The sequence below is a fragment of the Macaca thibetana genome, chromosome 1 (assembly GCF_024542745.1).
Source record: "Macaca thibetana thibetana isolate TM-01 chromosome 1, ASM2454274v1, whole genome shotgun sequence".
Lineage (NCBI taxonomy): Eukaryota > Metazoa > Chordata > Mammalia > Primates > Cercopithecidae > Macaca > Macaca thibetana.
In genome coordinates this window covers 40,237,024-40,256,651 of record NC_065578.1, presented here as the reverse complement: position 1 = coordinate 40,256,651, position 19,628 = coordinate 40,237,024, and the positions used below count along the sequence as shown (strand labels likewise).

Here is a 19,628-nt window from a genome sequence, read left to right as displayed (position 1 = left end):
ACCTCAGCCTCCCAAGTAGTTGGGACCACAGGCATGTACCACCATCCTGGCTAACTTTTTGTATTTTTTGTAGAGATGGGGTCTTGCCATGTTGCCCAGGTTGGTCTTGAAGTTCTGGGCTCAAGTGATCCTTCTGTCTCACCCTCCCAAAGTGCTGGGATTACAGACGTGAGCCACCGCACCCAGCCGTCTTTCCCCTTAATACTGCTTTGGCTGTATCCCATAGGTTTGGGTATGTTATGTTTCTATTTTCATTTGTTTCAAGAAACTTTAAAATTTTCTTCTTAATTTCTTCATTGACCTATTGGTTTTTCAGGAACATGTTTAATTTCTTTGTATTTCTATGATTTTGAAAGTTCCTCTTGTTGTTGATTTCTATTTTTATTCCATTGTGGTCTGAAATGATACTTGATATGATTTCAGTTCTCTTAAATTTGGTGAGATTTACTTATGGTCTAATTTGGAGAATGTTCTATGTTCTGATGAAAAGAATGTATATTATACAGCTGTTGGAAGACAGTAAAAGTACTGTCACCTAGCTGGCACTGTAACTGCATCTTTTGTGTGTGTGTGTGTGTGTGTGTGTGCTTTTTTTTTTTTATTTTTAGTAGAGACGGGGTTTTACCACAAGGCCATTCCATAGTTCTGTCAAGCCAGCTGCTTCAGGATGATGCATGTTGAGATCGTTAATTCCATGAGCATAAGCTCATTGCCATACTTCTTTGTGTGGCTTCTTGGTCAGAAGCAGTGCTGTCTGTAATGGTGGATAAGGGATTTTGTGTGTCTGCAGTTGGTAGTTTTGACAGTAGAATTGCATGCAGGGAAGGCAAATCAATATCCAGAGTAAATGTCTATTCCAGCTGGACAAAATACTGTCCCTTCAATGAAGAAAGCAGTCCATTGTAATCAACCTGTCACTGGGTAGCTGGCTGATCACCCTGGGGAATAGTGCCATATCAGGGGCTCAGTGTTGATCTCTGCTGCTGGCAGATTGGACACTCAGCAATGGCCATCGCCAGATTGGCCTTGGTATGTGGAAGTCCATGCTGCTGAACTTATGCATAATTTCTATGCAAATAAGTAATGGAGGTGCCATTTACTGGGTTGGGGAAGACGAAAAGTAACAAGATGACAGAGGATGGCCTTCTGTTTTAGTCATGTTAAGTTCTTAATATCTGATTGATAACCATGTAGAGATGGCCTACAGGTGGTTGTATGTGAATGTGTGTGGGATTCTAAGATTCCAGTTCTGGAAATGTGAATTTGGAAGTGATCTTAATGGAGTGGTGAGCAGACATACCCTATTTGAATGAGGTGATAATATGGGGTAGTGAGGAGGCAATAACTGTGAGGTAGTCAAGAGGCAATAACTGCAGGTAACTCTTAAGTTTTCCTGTGAAGGAGAGCAAAGAAATAGAGGAATATAATAGGAGGGATATGTGTGGGATTAAGAGAAGGGTGTGAGGTTTTGTTTATTTTAGGTTTTCATTGATAGGAAATAATAGAGCAGTAAGAATGCTGGTGCAAATGATCTGTTAGAAAGGAGGTACTTGATAGTAGGATCAGCAATGTGGCAGAATAGGAAACTCCTGACTCTCCCTCCACCCATGGGTGCACCAAATAAATATCTATTCATGGATCAGTTCTCTGTCAGAGAAAGTCAGAGACTAGATGAAAAATTCCTACCCGTGGGGCAACTGAGGAAACATCCTCATCGAATGGGTAGGAAAAACTGAAGCACACTAGGGCCAGACCCCATCCTGGGCATTGTGCCATAAAATTGGGAAGGGAAGCCCCAACATCCAACTTCTCCCCATGGAGAGGAGGGTTTTAACCCCACATATAGCATCCTAACTTAAGATTCTTCATGGTCTGGTTCTTAATTCATCAACTCTGGGAGCAAAGGGGATTAGACATATGCAAGTCTTTCTAGACCACAGGAAAAAAGCAGCAGTTAGATATGGGCACTTAAGCACTTCAGAGCTTTCATCCCCCAGGAGCAATACATAGAAGGGACTTAAGAAATGAAGCCCCCTGTTTGCCCCCAGAAGGAGTTTATGACACACTATTCCGGCAGCTTTTTGGTTGTTTGGCTTCTAACTAACTTACATTGGGGGAGTTTAGGAGCAGTCAAATATTAACCCGCCACCAGCCTGGGAAGAGTTTGTCCACACATTGAATATCTCAGCTTACACAGCTTCCACCAAGGGTCTACATCCTAAACCTCTCAGCTCTGGGAGAAGAAGGGATTGGCCTATGCAGATCTCTAGACCTCTGCAGGAAAAAAGCAGCAGATTTATACGGGTACAGAAGCACATCCCTGGACTTTATTCCCCAGGAGAAGTGCAGAGAAGAAGCTTAAAATGTAGCCCCCGATTTTTCCGCAGAAGGGGTTTATGACATACTCTTCTGGTGACTACTTGCCAGCCTGGCTTCCAAATAACTTGCATTGAGGAATTAAAGGGGTAGACAGCTATTAACCTGACACCACCCTGATAAGCATATGTCCACATGAGTGCCCCAACTTTTACAGCTATCTCCCAAAGGATTACATCCTAAACATCTTAGCTCTGGGAGCCAAGGGGACTAGGCATAGATGAGTTTTTCTAGATCACAGAACAATGGGATGGCTTTAAATAGGTATACAAATACCTTCAGAGGTCATACCTCTTATGAGCAGTGCAGAAAGGAAGTAGGAACATGTAGGTCCCATTTGTTCTCCAAAAGGGGCTTATAGCACATACTTCCAGTGGCTACTTGACAGCCTGGCTTCTGATGAACTTGCATTTGGGATCTGATGGGAAAACAAACAGTAGTCCTCTAGCTAATCTCAGTGATAAATCCAAGGCTACTCATTCTTCCTCGAAGGAGTTTGGTCATGCCTCAAGTGCCACAACTTCTATAGCTTCCACCCAAGGGACAAGATTTGGGAATCAGTGGAGCTTTGCATTCCTGAGTAGCCTTAGACCACAGCAAACAAAAAGGGGGACGTACAGTAGGACCACTTCTATGAGCTTCTCCCCAGGATCAGAGGGTGCAACCTGAATGTGAGTACAGTTTTTTGCCACAGATCTCGTTAGCTTAGTGCAGGGAGAGTGGGACATAAATGCTCAGGCTCAACTGTGAAGATAGAAGGAAATGGAAAACCCATTCAGTACCTCAACATCTCCAGCTACATCTAGAGATTCTGGCTCCTACTCTATGGTATTGTGGGGGTATTGACAGAATGTGGCACATCCTAAGCTTGAGGGGACCATCATAAAAGAGACAGCAGTCTGAATAAACACAGAGATTAGAGAGTGCCTTAAAATTTTTGGCTGGATGGATTGGTGAGATCCTTCTCCTACATGAAGCCAGTCTGACAAGTTGGGGAGAGGTTATATTCTTATTTAATGCATAGAAGCTAATACAAAAATCAAAGAACAGAGAATCTATTTAAAAAAAAAAAAAAGAGAGAGAGAGAGAAATCTCCACAAGTGAAATAGAGATATGTGATTCGCCTGACAGAGAATTTAAGATAATGGTTATAAAGATGTTCACTGAAGTCAAAAGAGCAATGAAAGAACAAACTAAGAACTTTGACAAAGAGATAGAAAGTATAAAATAGTACCAAATAGACATCAAAGATGTGAAAAGTACTATAACTGAACTAAAAAATTCAATGGAGGTGTTCAACAGCAGATTCGATGAAGCAGAAGAAAGGATCGATGAAATCAAAGACAGGTCATTGAAAAAAATCCAATCTGAGCAAAAAGAAAGCAGAATGAAAAGGATAGTTTAAATAGAGTTTATGAGACCTGTGGGACACCATCAAGTGGACAACATATGCATTATTGATATGTCAGAAAGAGAAGAAATAAAATATATTCAAAGAAATTACGTCAGAAAACTTCCTACGTTTTCTTCCTGGGGAAGGAAATAGAAAGCCAGATCCAGGAAGTCCAAAGAACACCAAATAAGATGAACCTAAAAAGATCCACACCAAGGCAAGTTGTAATCAAATTATAAGTTAGAGAGAGTTGAAAGCAGCAAGCGAAAAGTGAGTTGTCACCTGTGAGGGAAGCACCCTAAGGCTATCAGTGGATTTCACAGCAGAAACCTTGCAGATCAGAAGAGAGTACAATGATATTATTCAAAACCCTGAAAGGAAAAAACACACAAAAACCAACATTGCTAGCAAAGCATGCTATACCCAGCAATCCTGTCTTTCAAAAACAAAGGGATAATCAAGACTTTCTCAAACAAAAACAGAGAATTTATCCCCACTAGACCAGCCTTACAAGAAATGCTAAAGGGAATTCAGAAGAGAACGTTAATGAGTAATGTGAAAACATATGAAAGTATAAAACTCACTGAAAGAGGAGATATTACAACTGGTAACATAGAAATACAAAGGATCATGGAAGACTACTATGAACAGTTATAAGCCAACAAATTGAACAACCAGAAGAAATGAATACATTGCTAGAAATATATAGTTTACAAAGAGTGAATCACAAAGCAGTTAGAAATCTGAATAGTCCAATTATGAGTAATGAGATTCAATTAGTAATTAAAAGTCTCCTATCAGAGTAAAGCCTGGGACCTAATGGCATCATAGCTGAATTGTACCAGACACTTAAGAACAAATACCAGTCCTTCTCAAACTCTTCCAGAAAGTTGAAGAGGAGGGAATTCTTCAAAATTTATTTTATGAGGCCAGCAGTACCTTGATAACAAAGCCAGACAAAGATACGACAAGAGAAGACTACATCTCCCTTTATCTGAATGGTAAGAGGAAAAAGAAGACTGCAGACCAATCTCACTGATGAACATAGATGCAAAAATCTTCAACAAAATACTAAGAAACCATATTCAGCAGTATATTAAAAGAATCATTCACCATGATTAAGTGGAATTTGCCCTTGGGATGTGATGCAGATGAATAAATGTGACTCACCATATAACAGAATGAAGGACAAAAATCACATGATCATCTCAATAGATGGAGAAAATGCATTTGACAAAATTCAACATCCTTTCATAATGAAAACTCTCAATATATTAGTTATAGAAGGAATGTTCCTCAACACATAGCTAACCTTGTCCTCAATAGTAAGAAGTTGAAGGATTTTCCTATAAGATCTAGAATAAGACAAGGATGCCCACTCTTACCACTTCTGTTCAACATAGTATCAGAAGTCCTAGCCCAAGCAATTAGGCAAGAAAAAGAAATAAAAGACATCCAAATAGGAAAGGGTGAAATGAAATTGTCTCTGTTTGGTGACAACATGATCTTACATATTGAAAATCTTAAAGACTGCACCAAAACACCATTTGAATTAGACAAATCCAGTAAAGTTGCAGGATACAAAATCAACTAACAAAAGTCAGCAGCATTTCTATACACTAACAGTGAACTTTCCGGAAAAGAAATTAAGAAAACAATCCCATTTACAATAGCAATCCCATTTACAATACCACTTACTACTTTTTTTTTTTCTTTTTTTTATTATTATACTTTAAGTTCTAGGGTACATGTGCATAACGTGCAAGTTTGTTACATATGTATACTTGCGCCATGTTGGTGTGCTGCACCCATCAACTCGTCAGCACCCATCAACGCGTCATTTACATCAGGTATAACTCTCAATGCAATCCCTCCCCTCTCCCCCCTCCCTATAATAGGCCCTGGTGTGTGATGTTCCCCTTCCCGAGTCCAAATGATCTCATTGTTCAGTTCCCATCTATGAGTGAGAACATGCGGTGTTTGGTTTTCTGTTCTTGTGATAGTTTGCTGAGAATGATGGTTTCCAGCTGCATCCATGTCCCTACAAAGGACACAAACTCATCCTTTTTTATAGCTGCATAGTAGTCCATGGTGTATATGTGCCACATTTTCTTAATCCAGTCTGTCACTGATGGACATTTAGGTTGATTCCAAGTCTTTGCTATTGTGAATAGTGCCGCAATGAACATACGTGTGCGTGTGTCTTTATAGCAGCATGATTTATAATCCTTTGGGTATATACCCAGTAATGGGATGGCTGGGTCATATTACAATACCACTTACTTCTAAGTAAAATACATAGAAGTAACTTTAACCAAGGAAATGAAAGATCTATACGCTGAAAACTGTAAGGCACTGATAAAGGAAATTAAGGATATCACAAATAAGTGGAAAGATATCTAGTGTTTATGGATGGAAAAAATTAATATTGTGAAAATATTTATACCACCAGAAGAAATCTACAGATTTAATGCAACCACCATCAATATTCTAATGTCATTCTTCACAGAAGGAGAAAAAACAATGCTAAAATTAATGTAGAGCCACAAAAGATCCCAAATAGTCAAACAATCTTGACCAAAAAGAGCAAAGCTGGAGACATCACATTACTGTATTACAAAGTTTATTACAAAGCTATAGTAATCAAAAAAGCATGGTGCTGGCATAAAAACAGACAAATCTACTGATGAAATAGGACAGAGAGCCCAGAAATAAACCCGTGCATCTACAGTCAATTGCTTTTTGACAGGAACACACATTGGGGAAAGGAAAATCTGTTCAAAAAGTGGTATTGGGAAAACTGGATATCCACAAACAGAAGAATGAAAGTGGATCTTTATCTCACCCCTCATACAAGAATCAACTCAAAATGGATTAAAGACTTGAAACTATGAAACTGAAACTATAAAACTGCTAGAGGTCTGGACAGAGATTTCTCTGATTTGAACTCAAAAGCATAAACAATAAAAGCAAAAATAGACAAATGGAATTGCATTCAAGTGAAAAGCTACTGCACAGAAAAGGAAATAATAGAGTGAAGAGACAACCCACAGATTGGGAGAAAATATTTGCAAATCATACACTGGAGAAGGGACTAATATCTGAAATATACTAGGAACTCAAACTACTCAGTAACAAGAAAACAGCCCTGTTAAAAATAAGCAAAGAACTTGAATAGATATTTTTCAAAAGAAAACATATAAATGGGCAACAGATATATGAAAAAAAAAGTCCAACATCTCTAATCATCAGAGAAATGCAAATGAAAACCACAGTGAGATACCCTACAGCCAACACCTGTTATGTTGGCTGTTATCAAAAAGATGAAAGATAAATATTGACAAGGATTACAAGAAAAAGGAACCTTTATACACTGTTGTGGATATCACAAATTAGTACAGCTATTTTGAAAAACAGGATGGAGGTTCCTCAAAACACAAAATAGAAATACCATATGATTCATCAATCCCACTACTGGCTATATCCCCAAAGGCAATGAAATCAGTATGTTGAAGGGATAGCTTCATCTGCATGCCTGTATTCATTGCAGCACTATTCACAGTAGCCAAGATATGGGAATAATTTAAGTGTCCATCAATATATGAATGGATTTTAAAATGTGGTGTATATACACAGTGGAATACATTCTGCCTTAAAAAATGGAAATTCTGTCATTTTTGGCAAAGTGGATGAACCTAGAGGATGTAATGTTGAAGTCAGGCACAGAACAACAAATATCATATAATCTCACATGTAGAATCTAAAAAAAGTCTAACTTATAGAAGTAGAGAGTAGAATGGTGATAACCAGAGGCTGGGAGGGTAGGGGTGAGTATAGATAAAAGGGAGATACATTGGTCAACAGGTAGAAAGTTATAGTTAGATAGGAGGAGTAGTTCTGGTGTTCTATTGCAGAGCATGTTGACTGTAGTTAATAATAATGTATTATATATTTCAAAATAGCTAAAGAGAGAATTTTAAATGTTCTCACCACAAAGAAATTATAAATATCTGAAGTGATGGATATACTAATTGCTGTACTCTGGTTCGATCATTCCACAATGTGTATTTGTATTGAAACATCACTTTATACCCCAAAAATATGTAAAATTATTGTTGACCAATTACAAAGAATAGCAAAAAAAAAAAAAAAAAAAAAAAAAAGACGGGGGGATACTTGCAAAGTTTTTGAGAGGATGAGAGACTATGGGACCTGCAGCTAATATGGAGGGTTGGCTTTTGATAAAAACAGACACTTCATCCACAGTAACAGGAGAGAAGTCAGAAAAAACCATGAATGAATAGGTAATTTATTCACCAAACATTTAATGAGTCCCTGTTACTATACTACATACTGGGGATTCACCACTAAACAAGATCAAGTCTCTACCGTCATGAAATGAGTGGAAGGGCTTACTCTTACTTCTGTTTTCTCAATGAATCCTGAATTCCCTGAGAGTGAAGTTGGGGAGAGTATATTTGGAGTTTGAGGAGAGAGAGAAAGATACGAATTTTTTTTTTTTTTTTTTTTTTTTTTTTAGAAAATGGAAAAGTAGTGTAGAAATGTGGTATGATTATTTCTGGGCGGTGTAAAGTGGCATTTGAGAATTATAGCTATGAGTTTAAAATGAGACCAATAAGCTTGCATTTGTTTTTCTTCAGCACTGGTGAGCTGCTGGGGTAGGCACAGTATAGGTCGATACGTGGCTTTAACCAGATTTAGGATTGAGCCTTTAGTAGGTACGTTTGACAAAAAAGAGATGGGAAGGAATTAAGAGTGTTTGCCAGACAATGATGTTAGTGAGGACCATGGAGTCGGAGCTGAACAAGAAGTTAAGTAAAGACATGATAGGTGATTGATGGTGAGAAAGTAGTAGGGTCAGTAGATGAATCTAAATTTTCAACTGAGGAAAATATATTCTCCTTATATGAGTAATGTATCCTCTTTATGGAAAATTTGAAAATATATAAGATTATAAAACAGAAAGTGGGGACGGTGTCAGGGAACCCAGTACTACCACCCAAAGATAACCAGTTGTTTATATTTGCTGTGTTTACTTATATATTTTTTCTAATGATAATTTCCGCAGTTGCATAAGTTTCCAGGGCTGCTTGTAACAAATATCATGGACTAGGTGGCTTAAACAACAGAAATTTATTTCCTCACAATTCTGAAGGCTAGAAGTCTAAGATCAAGGCATTGGCAAGGTTGATTTCTTTCTTCTGAGGCCTCACTCCTTACCTTCTGAGGCTTCTCCCTGTGTTAATTACATGATCTTTTCTCTGTACCTGTGTCCAAACTTTCTCTTCTTATGATAACACCAGTCATGCTGAATTAGTGACCACCTTAGTGACCTCATTTTAATTTAATTATCTCTTTAAAGACCCTTTCTCCAAATATTGTGGGGTCCTAGGAGTGTTGCTTTTCTGGTCAGAAACCTGTGGCCAGTGGTGCCTTTGCCTGAGTTTTGCTTGGGCCCACTGGGCTTGTTCCACTCACTTGGCCTGGCAGGCTGCTTACACTATCAGCCTGGATCCCTCGCCTCCAAGAGAGACTTGAGTTAGGCATGGAGTGGTGAGGAGTGTGTATGAGCGAGCTTGGGGTCCATCTACTGCGCAGTCAGACACACCAGCTCCTGCCACAAGGTGGGCAGCTCCAGGTGTCAGCAGCTCTCTGTGAGGCTGCAGCTGGACCAGGCGCACCACAAGCAGCTTCCCTGGCTGGCACTGGGGAATGCAGTAGCGCCCAAAAGCTTGGAGGAACCACAGGGCCCCAAAGTGGGAGTCACAGCCCTGGCTCCAGAAGCTCCCAGGTCTGGGCTCCCCAAAGGGCTGCAGCTCTTCCCTCCTTCTCTTTGCCCAAACTGCGGCAAGCAGGGGGCATGTTTCAGCCCTGTTGGTGTTACAGCAGCTCTTTTAGCCACGCCATTCAGCAGGTCCTGAGTTCTTGTCCTGCAACCAGGAAGAAGGAGATATGCAGACAAGTTGAGGGTGAGCAAGATGAAGAGGAGCTGTATTGAGCAATAGAACAGCTCAGAGATGACCCACAGTGCCAGGATGTCCCAGTGAGTGTTCAGCCCTAGCAGAAAGGATAGCTCCTCTCTGCAGGTAGGTTGTCCCAACAAGTGTTCACTCAGTTCTCAGCAGAGACGGTGGCTCCTCTCTGCAGCTGGTCATCCCATCATCTGCAGTTCTCTGCAGAGAGGAGGCCCTAGAGTGGGTGGCTCCTCTCTGCAGGCAGGTTGTCACGTCATTTCTGTAGCTCTCAGCAAAGAGGAGGCCCTAGAATGGGTGGCTCCTCCTCTGCTCTGCTCTGGCTGTTCCTAGGGTTTTTATGGACCCCAGAGGTGAGGAAGCGTGTGCCCATTGGTCTGTGGGTGGCCATGGGCAGGCCTGGAAAAGGCACCACAAGTCCCCACTCCAGTCTGCAGGACTGGCAGTTCAGCCCCCAGCCTTCAGACCCTCCCTGGCCTGAAGGTGGGCCTCACCAGGGATCCGCCCTTTTCTGCTTAGGAATCTATCTGCCTCCTGCTGCCATTCATAGCACCCAGGCTCCGCCCTGACTTTGCTCCAAGATCAGAGCGGGTGCCAACAGCAGGGAGAAGCCAGGCAAGGGGAGCAGGCACTTCTGATCCTGCGAGGGCAGAGGGGTCCTTCCTGGACCCCCAAGAGTGCAGGGGTACCTGGGTCTGCAGCCACATTTGGGGGGCTGCAGCTGTGCCCGTCGGGGCAGGGCTCCTTCCTGTTCCATGGAGCAGGAGGTCTGGGTTTGCAGCCTCGGTTTGGGTGGCTGCAGCTGTGCCCAGAATGGCGGGACTCCTGCCTGCTCCCAGGCTCCCACCGGCTCCATGGAGCGTGCATTCCCAGCTGTGCCTCTCTGCTGCAGCCGGCATGATGACAGCAGCTGCTCCAGATGGCCCACCGCTGCCATCACAAATACAGTTACATTCTGTGGTGCTGCGGAGTGGGGACTTTAGCATGAAGTTTTGGAGGATACAGTTGAGCCCATAACTGGGGTGCTATTTGTTTTTAGTGTTTAAAATAATTGTGATCATTCCATGAATATAAAATATTGTTCCCATATTTTACCTAATAACATTGTAACATAAACATTTTCCCATTTGTTCTTTAGCCTTTGTAAAAATTTAATAGCTTCAACATACTTTGTCAAGTGTTTGTATTATCAAATCTTAATCAGTCTTCTATTTTGAAGATTTAGGTGTTCCTTTTTTGTTATTATAAACAATGCTAAAGCTTTTTACATGAAACCTTTTTCTTGTGTTTTGGAGTATTTTTCCCTAGCATAGATTCTCAGAAGTGGATTACTATATTAAAAACTGTTAATACATACTGCCAAATTGGAAAAGTATTTAATCTTATATTTTCTTTCCACATGACTATTTTTCTCTCCCCCTGCAGTGATAGACTGGAATGATGTTAGAAAACACAAATATGGTCACCTATCAGAGTCTGCATCCCAATATCAAGGTAAGGGGGGAAAAAACTCCGTTTGGTGTGGAAAAATTTTACTCAACATCTTCTCCCATAAAACCTTTGTTCTTAGAGGTCTGAGTTACAAGTAACTCACTTGTTATATCAGAAGGAAATATTGCAGTTTACAGAGATATTGGTCATAAGCAATATACTTTGTTTTAGCTGGAAATAGGAAACCTAGATTCTGAGTATAGGTAATGCCAAATTAGCTTCATAGTTTTAGGCACAGTTGCTTAGCCTCTCTGGTTTTCTATAGTTTTTATAGGCTTGGGAATAGGCAAAATTGGGTGGTGTGCTTCCACAATGACTACTAAGAATCTCAGTGTCTTTTAGGATAAGATAACTGAACTAGACAAATGCTCAATTTCCTGTTTTACCCCAGAATTTCACCTTCCATCATATTGGTTGTTTGTCTTAATGACTTATGCTCCAACATTTTTTTCTTTACTAGAAACTGCTGACATCCTGGAGCTAGGTAAGCTATTTTTCTTGTGTTTCTGTTAAATAAGGGTAATTGGTAAACCAGGGATTAGATTATAACCAGTTTTAACCAACTAGGAAAAGAATTCCATGTGTCTCTGTCTCAGAAACCAGTGAATCCTGTGCTCTTGTCTGCCTAATTATCCCATGTACTTCATCTCAGCTGTCACATCAAGTCCTGCTTATCAGTAGGCCACAGACCAAGCTAACAAGAAGGGAGGGAAGGTGGTTAATTACATAGGGTATAGGGAAGAACAGGAACTGAACCAAACTGGAAGTACCATCTTAATTTACTGAATCCAGAACTAAAACAAACCCCTGCCATCCATAAATCAGTGTTTGGTGGGATTTTTCCCCCCCAAAAAATACTTGTAAGGTAAATTGAACTGAAACTAAACCTAAACATTTTCTAACTTTATTCACAAATAAAAACTGAAATATTAAAATATTATCAAGTAAGAAGTCAGACCGATAATTGCATTTGGCTTTCCTCCCTGGTTGGTGTACTTCAGGACTGAGATTTGAGTAATAAAACTAGTTCTAATACTTCTCAATCAGAGTTCCTGCATAAACATCAGTCTTAACATCTTAGAATCCTTTAAAATCCTTTTATATGTTGCATAGATTTTGATATCCAGATACCTTTATCAATTTTTGTTCAAATTATTTTGATATATTTTGTTACAACTTGATATATATTTAGCTCTATTATTATCATTGTCTGTTTGCCTCCTCTTGCCTTTCTTCCCTGCAACATATTACTTTGCATTGCCCAATGACACAGAAGATAACATGAAGTAGTAGAACACTAGACTAGGAGTCAGAACTCCTAGGCTTTTTGAGAGCCAGTTCTGCCACTTAGTAACTTTGTGACTCTGATCCTTAGTTTTCTTATTTGTAAAATGGGGATAATAATCCCATTCTGCCTACTTCACAGGGTTGTAAAGAAGATTACATGAGCTAATGGATGTGAAAACATCTTAAAAACTCTCAAATACTTTTCAACTTTGGAGGATTATTATGATTTTCATTCTGTTCAGCGGCTATACTCAGACTTTACTCTAAGTCAAATCTTCTGACATTCTTTGAAGTGAAGCATTCTATGAATGTGAGCTGAAGAAATGAATGAAATGAAATAATGCAGGTAAAGGTGCCTGGCACTTGATAAATGATAGTTATTTTTTATTATTCTTTAAAACTTTCCTCAAGCTTTTTAAGGTACTGATGTGTGGTAGAAAAAACATGGACATAGGAGTCAGACAGGCCTTGGTTCAAATTCCTATTCTCACTTACCAGTTTTGTGACTTCAGGCAAATTACTTAATCTTTCTAAGCCTATTTCCTCATCTTTAAAATGGGAATAAAACTACTTTGCAGGTTATAATGAACACAGGAGATATTGGACGTAGTCTGGCGTGGTACAGGCAAATGGAAGACAGTGATAGCTGCTGTTTTTGGTTTTGTAGCTAATATGAATGATAATAACAATTGTAACTCAGTGACAGCTTAAGGCATATTGTAAACTGTTGATGGGGAGTTGTGAAATGTGGGTACTCGATTTGACATAGAGTATATCAGTTACTAAAAGATGTTAAAATTTGAAAGTGTATTTTTCCTAGAGCATTGGTTGCATAGGCATATCCTCTGATATATAAGTTAATCCTGCATATTTCGTTTTTACCATCTAGCATAAGGAGCAGCTCCAAATAGCAAACTGAAACAAAATTCAGTAGATCTGTGGAATCTCAAAGTTGGAAAAGACCACAAAATAATGTATTCTTGCCCAGCATTTAAAATTCAACATTTTGAATTTTTTGTAAAATGTCTTACCTTGAACTCCTCAAGTTGTTGAGAACCTAGAAGCTCCTCAGGTAATTCATTTCATATTTAGACATATTTATTGGGCCAAAATTTGCTTTTTGTAATTTCTGTTAGTCATCCCTCTAACTTTCTGGCCATTTGAAACAGGGTTAGCATATTTTTCACTTACCCTGGTTTCTAGAAAGAAGCTCTAGGGACTGCCTTCTCATTGCCACCCTGCCACTTTAATAGTTGAAGCCACAGTCATCTCACACCTAGATTATTAAAACAACTTCCTAACTGGTCTTTTTGCCTCCAGCCCTATCCCCCTCCTGCCCATTCTTTACAGCCAGAATGACTTCACCCCAAAACCTTGAATGCTTCCTCTTCTCAGTAATACAGTATATTGGGCTCTCTAATGCCTGAACACTGCCGTTATCTGTAACCTTTTTTCTAAACTACTTTTTCTTTAAACTCTACCCAGCAGCCATACCAAAAGATCTGCTTTTAGAACTGCTTTTTCTCATGTCTGAGCCTTTATAATGCCTTTCTTTCTGTCTGAAACAAACAAAAAGTGTTTCCTTTTTCTTTGACTCCTGCTTATCCTTTTACACTTTAGCTTAGAAGCCTAGAGCTTTCTTCCTTTGGTAAGCTTCCACAAGCACTCTGGGTGCTCCTATAGCACCCTCTGTCTCTCCAGTATAGCACTTATCATATTATCTTAGTGGTGACTGTTTAGTCTCTGTCCCTCACTAGATTCTCTGTCTGTCACTAGACTGAAACTGTGTGAGGTCAAGGATGATATTTTGATCACAGTTATGTGTCCAGCACCCAGCACAGTGCTTTGACACACACTATCAATATTTGTTGGATGGATGGGGGATGGCTCTGAGACTTCACTTTTTTACTCATGCTAATTGTTCATGTTCCTTCACCTGGTCCTCAGATGACATGGTTTTGGGTCTGTTTACCATCACTAGGTAATCATTTAAACTCAGATTTGCTCTCTCTCAGAGTATAGTTTTCAGAACTATATCCCAGGTATTATTTTATTAATCCAAGAAAGAATAGGATTATTACTTGCGTGCTTCTTTTCATTCACTCAGAAACTCATATTGAGCCTCTATTAAATTTCAGGCACTGTGTTAAACATTTAAATATTTTTAAAATGAATATGAGCCCCCATCCATAAAGAACTTACATAAATAATTATGATTATATAGGAGATAGGGAAATGGTAGAATTTGTCCAGCCTTTCTCTGCAAAGCCTTCTGACAGAAAATGTACAATTTTTGCTGAGCTTTAGTCACTCAGTGTGAGTAACATGAGCAAAGATATGGGACCAAGAAAGCCATGAGTTTTAGGAAACACTAACGTACTTGGTAGCTTGAATGTTAAGATTCTACATCTGTGAAGCCTCCCACATCCAGACGTTTCTCGTATCAGGATATCTGCCTGGACCCTCCAAAACACCTCTGATTTCTCTTCCTTATCTAAGCCTCTCTTTCTGTTGCCTGAAAGTCTGTGTCTTTTCAGAGGGACCTGTGTTACAGTGGAAAGAACACCTTTTCTAGATGCTTTATTTCTATTAAGTAAAAATTCTTCTAGTGACTTTTCCTGAATCTACAAAGAACTCCTAGAGTCTGTGAGAAAACAAAAGAATATCTCAGCATAAAAATGGCTAACTAAAATACAAACTGGCTGATAAGCCTAAAGAGATCTTTGACTTTATTAGTAATCAAAAATTACAAATAAAATTATAATATTATTTTATTTTTTCACTGATAAGATTTGTCAAAATTATAGAAATTGTTAAAACACAGTTTTAGCAAATATGTGGTAAACACACTTGTGTACTTTTGGTAGGAATAGAAATTGAGTCTGGGCAATGTAGTGAGACCTTGTCTCTACTAAAAAGAAAAGAATTAGCCAAGCATTCTGACGCACACCTGTAGTCCCAGCTACTCTGGAAACTGAGCACGGAGGGTTGCTTGAGTCCTGATCGGAGTTACAGTGAGGTATGATTGCGCCACCACACTCCATCCTGGGTATCTGAGTGAGACTTTGTCTCAAAAACAAAACAAAACAAAACAAAACAAAAAAAATTTGGCTTATACTTGTAATCCCCACAGTGTGGGAGTCCAAGGCAGGAGGAGGACAAGTCTAGGAGTTTGTGACTAGCCTGGACTCCACAGGGAAACCCTGTCTCAAAGAAAAAAAAAAAAAAAAAAAAAATCAGTATATTCTTTCTAGAGGATATTTCAGCAATATATATGTTGTATCAAAATCTAAACTGTGCACGCTCTTTGTCCATTAGTCCCACCCTTAGGACAAATCTCACCCTTAGGACAAATCCCAAATCTGTGACTCATACCTGTAATCCCAGCACTTTGGGCAGCCGAGGCAGGTAGATCGCTTGAACTCAGGAGTTCAAGAACAGGCTGGGCAACTTGGCATAGCCCTGTCTCTACAAAAAATGCAAAAATTAGCTAGGCATGGTGGCACACACCTGTAGTCCCAGCTACTAGGGAGGCTGAGATGAGAGGATCGCTTGAGCCCAGGAGGTCGAGGCTGCAATTAGCTGTGTTCACACCACTGTACTGTAGCCTGACACTGACTCAAGGCAAGACCATGTCTCAAAATAAAATAAAGACACTTAAATTACCATCAGTGGCATCTAACAAATATATTGTTATTTAAACTTTGGTACATAGAACACTATTTATACGGTGTTAGTGGAGTGGAATTTCTGATCTAAAGACATTGATTATCCTTAATTGCTTTTAGGAATTTGGGTTCACATTTAGGTTGAACAAAGTGGAGTTCTTTTAAAGGAATGTGGCCAGAACAGTAGCCAGACACGAGTAACCAGCCTGTCAAATGAGGAGCAGTCGAGGGATTTGGGACATAGAGATTAGATATATCTAGGATCAGTAGAGGTTAGAAGGCAGATGTTGGCTGACTATAAAGAGTAGTCTGTCCATTTGTACTGTTGAGTAATAGCTAAATAATGAGTGTCGCATGATTGGAAGTATTTAAGCAGAGGCTGAAAGGACCATTCAAATCTCAACTTTTTTTTTTTTTTTGAGACGGAGTCTCGCTCTGTCGCCTAGGCTAGAGTGCAGTGGCGCGATCGCAGCTCATCGCAACCTCCACCTCCCAGGTTCAAGCAGTTCTCCTGCCTTAGCCTCCCAAGTAGCTGGGATTTACAGGTGCCTGGCACCACGCCCAGCTAATTTTTGTATTTCTTTTAGTAGAGACAAGGTTTCCCCATGTTGGCCAGGCTGGTCTTGAACTCCTGACCTCAGGTGATCTGCCCACCTCGGCCTTCCAAAGTGCTGGGATTACAGGAGTCAGCCACCACACCCGGCCCAAATCTCAACTTTTATATCACCTTATCAAGATGCCTTTTTTGACTGCCCTGCCTAAAATAGCACACCTTTTTTACCTCTTACTTTTATTTTTTTAAATTTCAAAATAGCCAGGAATTGTATAATTAATGTGGTGTCTCTGTTACCGTCTGGACCAGCTGACGTATTTGTTTGTTTGTTTGTTTATTGTCTGTCTTTCCCGTTAGAATGTAAGCTCCATGTGGGCAGAGACTTCGGTTGCACTGTATTTTGCTATATATCACCAGTGCCTAGAACCAGGCTTAACATATAGTAGGTATTCAGTAAATATTTGCTGAATGAATGAAATTAGAGAAAGTGATTCATGCATTTAACTAGGTGATCTCTTGTGCTTTATATTTTATGGGCCAAGGTACGTTAATGCCATTTTTAAGTCCCTTCAGGGCAGGGACCTTTTTTTCTTTTTTAATAATAAATGTAAACATCATGTGGTATGCATCAGAGTTTATAAAAACACTTTTATAAGCATTATTTAGTAAAGGAGATGGCTGACTTTTTCTCATCTGTGAAGTCTTAGCTCAGACATTTCCTCTGAAGAGTATCTGTCCGTAACTTTACTAAGATAGCTCCCAGTCTCTATCGCATCACCTCATTTTATTCCCTTCAAGTTCTTTTCACGGGGCCGGGCGCGGTGGCTCAAGCCTGTAATCCCAGCACTTTGGGAGGCCGAGACGGGCGGATCACGAGGTCAGGAGATCGAGACCATCCTGGCTGACATGGTGAAACCCCGTCTCTACTTTAAAAATACAAAAAACTAGCCGGGCGAGGTGGCGGGCGCCTATAGTCCCAGCTACTCGGGAGGCTGAGGCAGGAGAATGGCGTGAACCCGGGAGGCGGAGCTTGCAGTGAGCTGAGATCCGGCCACTGCACTCCAGCCTGGGCGGCAGAGCGAGACTCTGTCTCAACAAAAAAAAAAATAAAATAAAATAAAATAAAAAAATAAAGTTCTTTTCACTTACTGTCTTGTTTATTTATTATGTGTTAGCTGTGTCTCATCATACACCGGCAAGTAAATGAGGGCAGGGACCCCTGTCATATTGCCGGGCACATAGAGGATAGTTAAATATCTGTTGAATGAATAATTGAAAACATTCAAATTATACTGTTTGAATATTTTGAATTATAATTTTGAATTATAATGTTGGAATAATTGAAAATACTCAAATTTTATATGTTTAAATTATAAAACATTATACCTTTGTTAGTTAATATTAATTTTCACAGTAATCTCTGAGCCCAAGCATGAACGAGGTTTTCATGTTCTGCATTTTCAAGACAACCTGTACTACCTCGTTAACTTTATCATTATCATAACAGATTACTTGTGTTATGTTTATTAATGTCCCTGTTTATCTCTAGACTGAAAGCTCCATGAATTGAGAAATCATGTCATACCTTGTTCCCCTAACATTTAACACAGTTCTTTGTACTTGGAGAAGTTTAAATATTTATTGAATGAAGAATCTGTGTACAATCTTGTAAGACAGATATCGTCTTCATTTTTCAGATGAGTAAACTGAGGCTTGGAAGGATTAAATAATTTACCCAAGATAGTTAGCTGTAGAAACAAGACTTTTATCAACATCCTCAAACTCCCAATATTACATTATTTAAACTACACCAGTAGTAGTTCTTAGTCACAGATGTTAATCCAAATTACCTAGGGAGCCTTGGAAAATACATGTTCTCAGGCCACACTTGGAGCCTACTAAATGAGAACTTCTGAAGGTGGGGCCCAGAATTTTGTTTAAAGAAATGAGACTAGGCCGGGCGCGGTGGCTCAAGCCTGTAATCCCAGCACTTTGGGAGGCCGAGACGGGCGGATCACGAGGTCAGGAGATCGAGAGACGATCCCGGCTAACACGGTGAAACCCCGTCTCTACTAAAATAAAATACAAAAAAATAGCCGGGCGAGGTGGCGGGCGCCTGTAGTCCCAGCTACTCGGGAGGCTGAGGCAGGAGAATGGCGTAAACCCGGGAGGCAGAGCTTGCAGTGAGCTGAGATCCGGCCACTGCACTCCAGCCTGGGTGACAGAGCAAGACTCCGTCTCAAAAAAAAAAAAAAGAAATGAGACTATAAGTATCACATGAGAGTCAATGATTTATACCAGAGGTCTGGCAAACTACTGTTGGGAGGTCAAATTCAGCCCTCTGCCTGTTTGTGTAAATAAAGTTTGAGTGGAACAGCTATGCTAATTTATGCACAGATTGTCTGTGGCTGCTTTCACACTGGAGTAGTGGAGCTGAGTAGCTATGACATAGACTGTATGGCCTAGAAAGCATAAAATTTTTATTATATTGTCTTTAATGGAAAGCTTGCTAACTCTGGATCTATACCTTGGTGCCTGTCCTATTTCTTTTGTGGTTACTTTAGTGCTTGGAGATATGGCAGACATATTATGTCTGGCTTCATCATGGGCATTACAATAGGTGTCCAAACATTCTTACTAAGTCATAAAAATTACCTTATTTTGCAATTCACCTGATAATAAGGAACTAAATCTTAGGTAGCCCAAGAAGTCAAATAAAAGGAAAATACCCTCTAGGTATGGTTCAAGCCAGCCAGCCATCACAGTGGGTGAACTACTTTAAACAGAGGTTCCTTTTCATTCAGTTAGTAATAGAATGTTTCCTAAGTGGTAAAAGGGCTGAGGTTTCTAGCCTATGTACATTACAG

At 39.8% G+C, this 19,628-nt stretch overlaps 1 protein-coding gene across 13 annotated transcripts in view; it reads left to right on the top strand.

The window, feature by feature from the left end:
* SCMH1 (Scm polycomb group protein homolog 1) overlaps positions 1-19,628 on the top strand; it is a 221,711-nt gene that overhangs the window by 60,524 nt on the left and 141,559 nt on the right. For 5 of the 13 annotated variants that reach the window (XM_050798445.1, XM_050798454.1, XM_050798437.1 and 2 more), the window contains exons 1-3: positions 11,188-11,256; positions 11,714-11,737; positions 12,680-12,886. In XM_050798445.1, coding sequence (XP_050654402.1) covers positions 12,881-12,886 — 6 coding nt within the window. In that variant the 5' untranslated portion in view covers positions 11,188-11,256; positions 11,714-11,737; positions 12,680-12,880. Of the gene's footprint in view, positions 1-11,187; positions 11,257-11,713; positions 11,738-12,679; positions 12,887-13,429; positions 13,613-19,628 lie in introns of those variants that run through there. The other 8 variants (XM_050798501.1, XM_050798428.1, XM_050798387.1 and 5 more) reach the window with 3 other exon arrangements.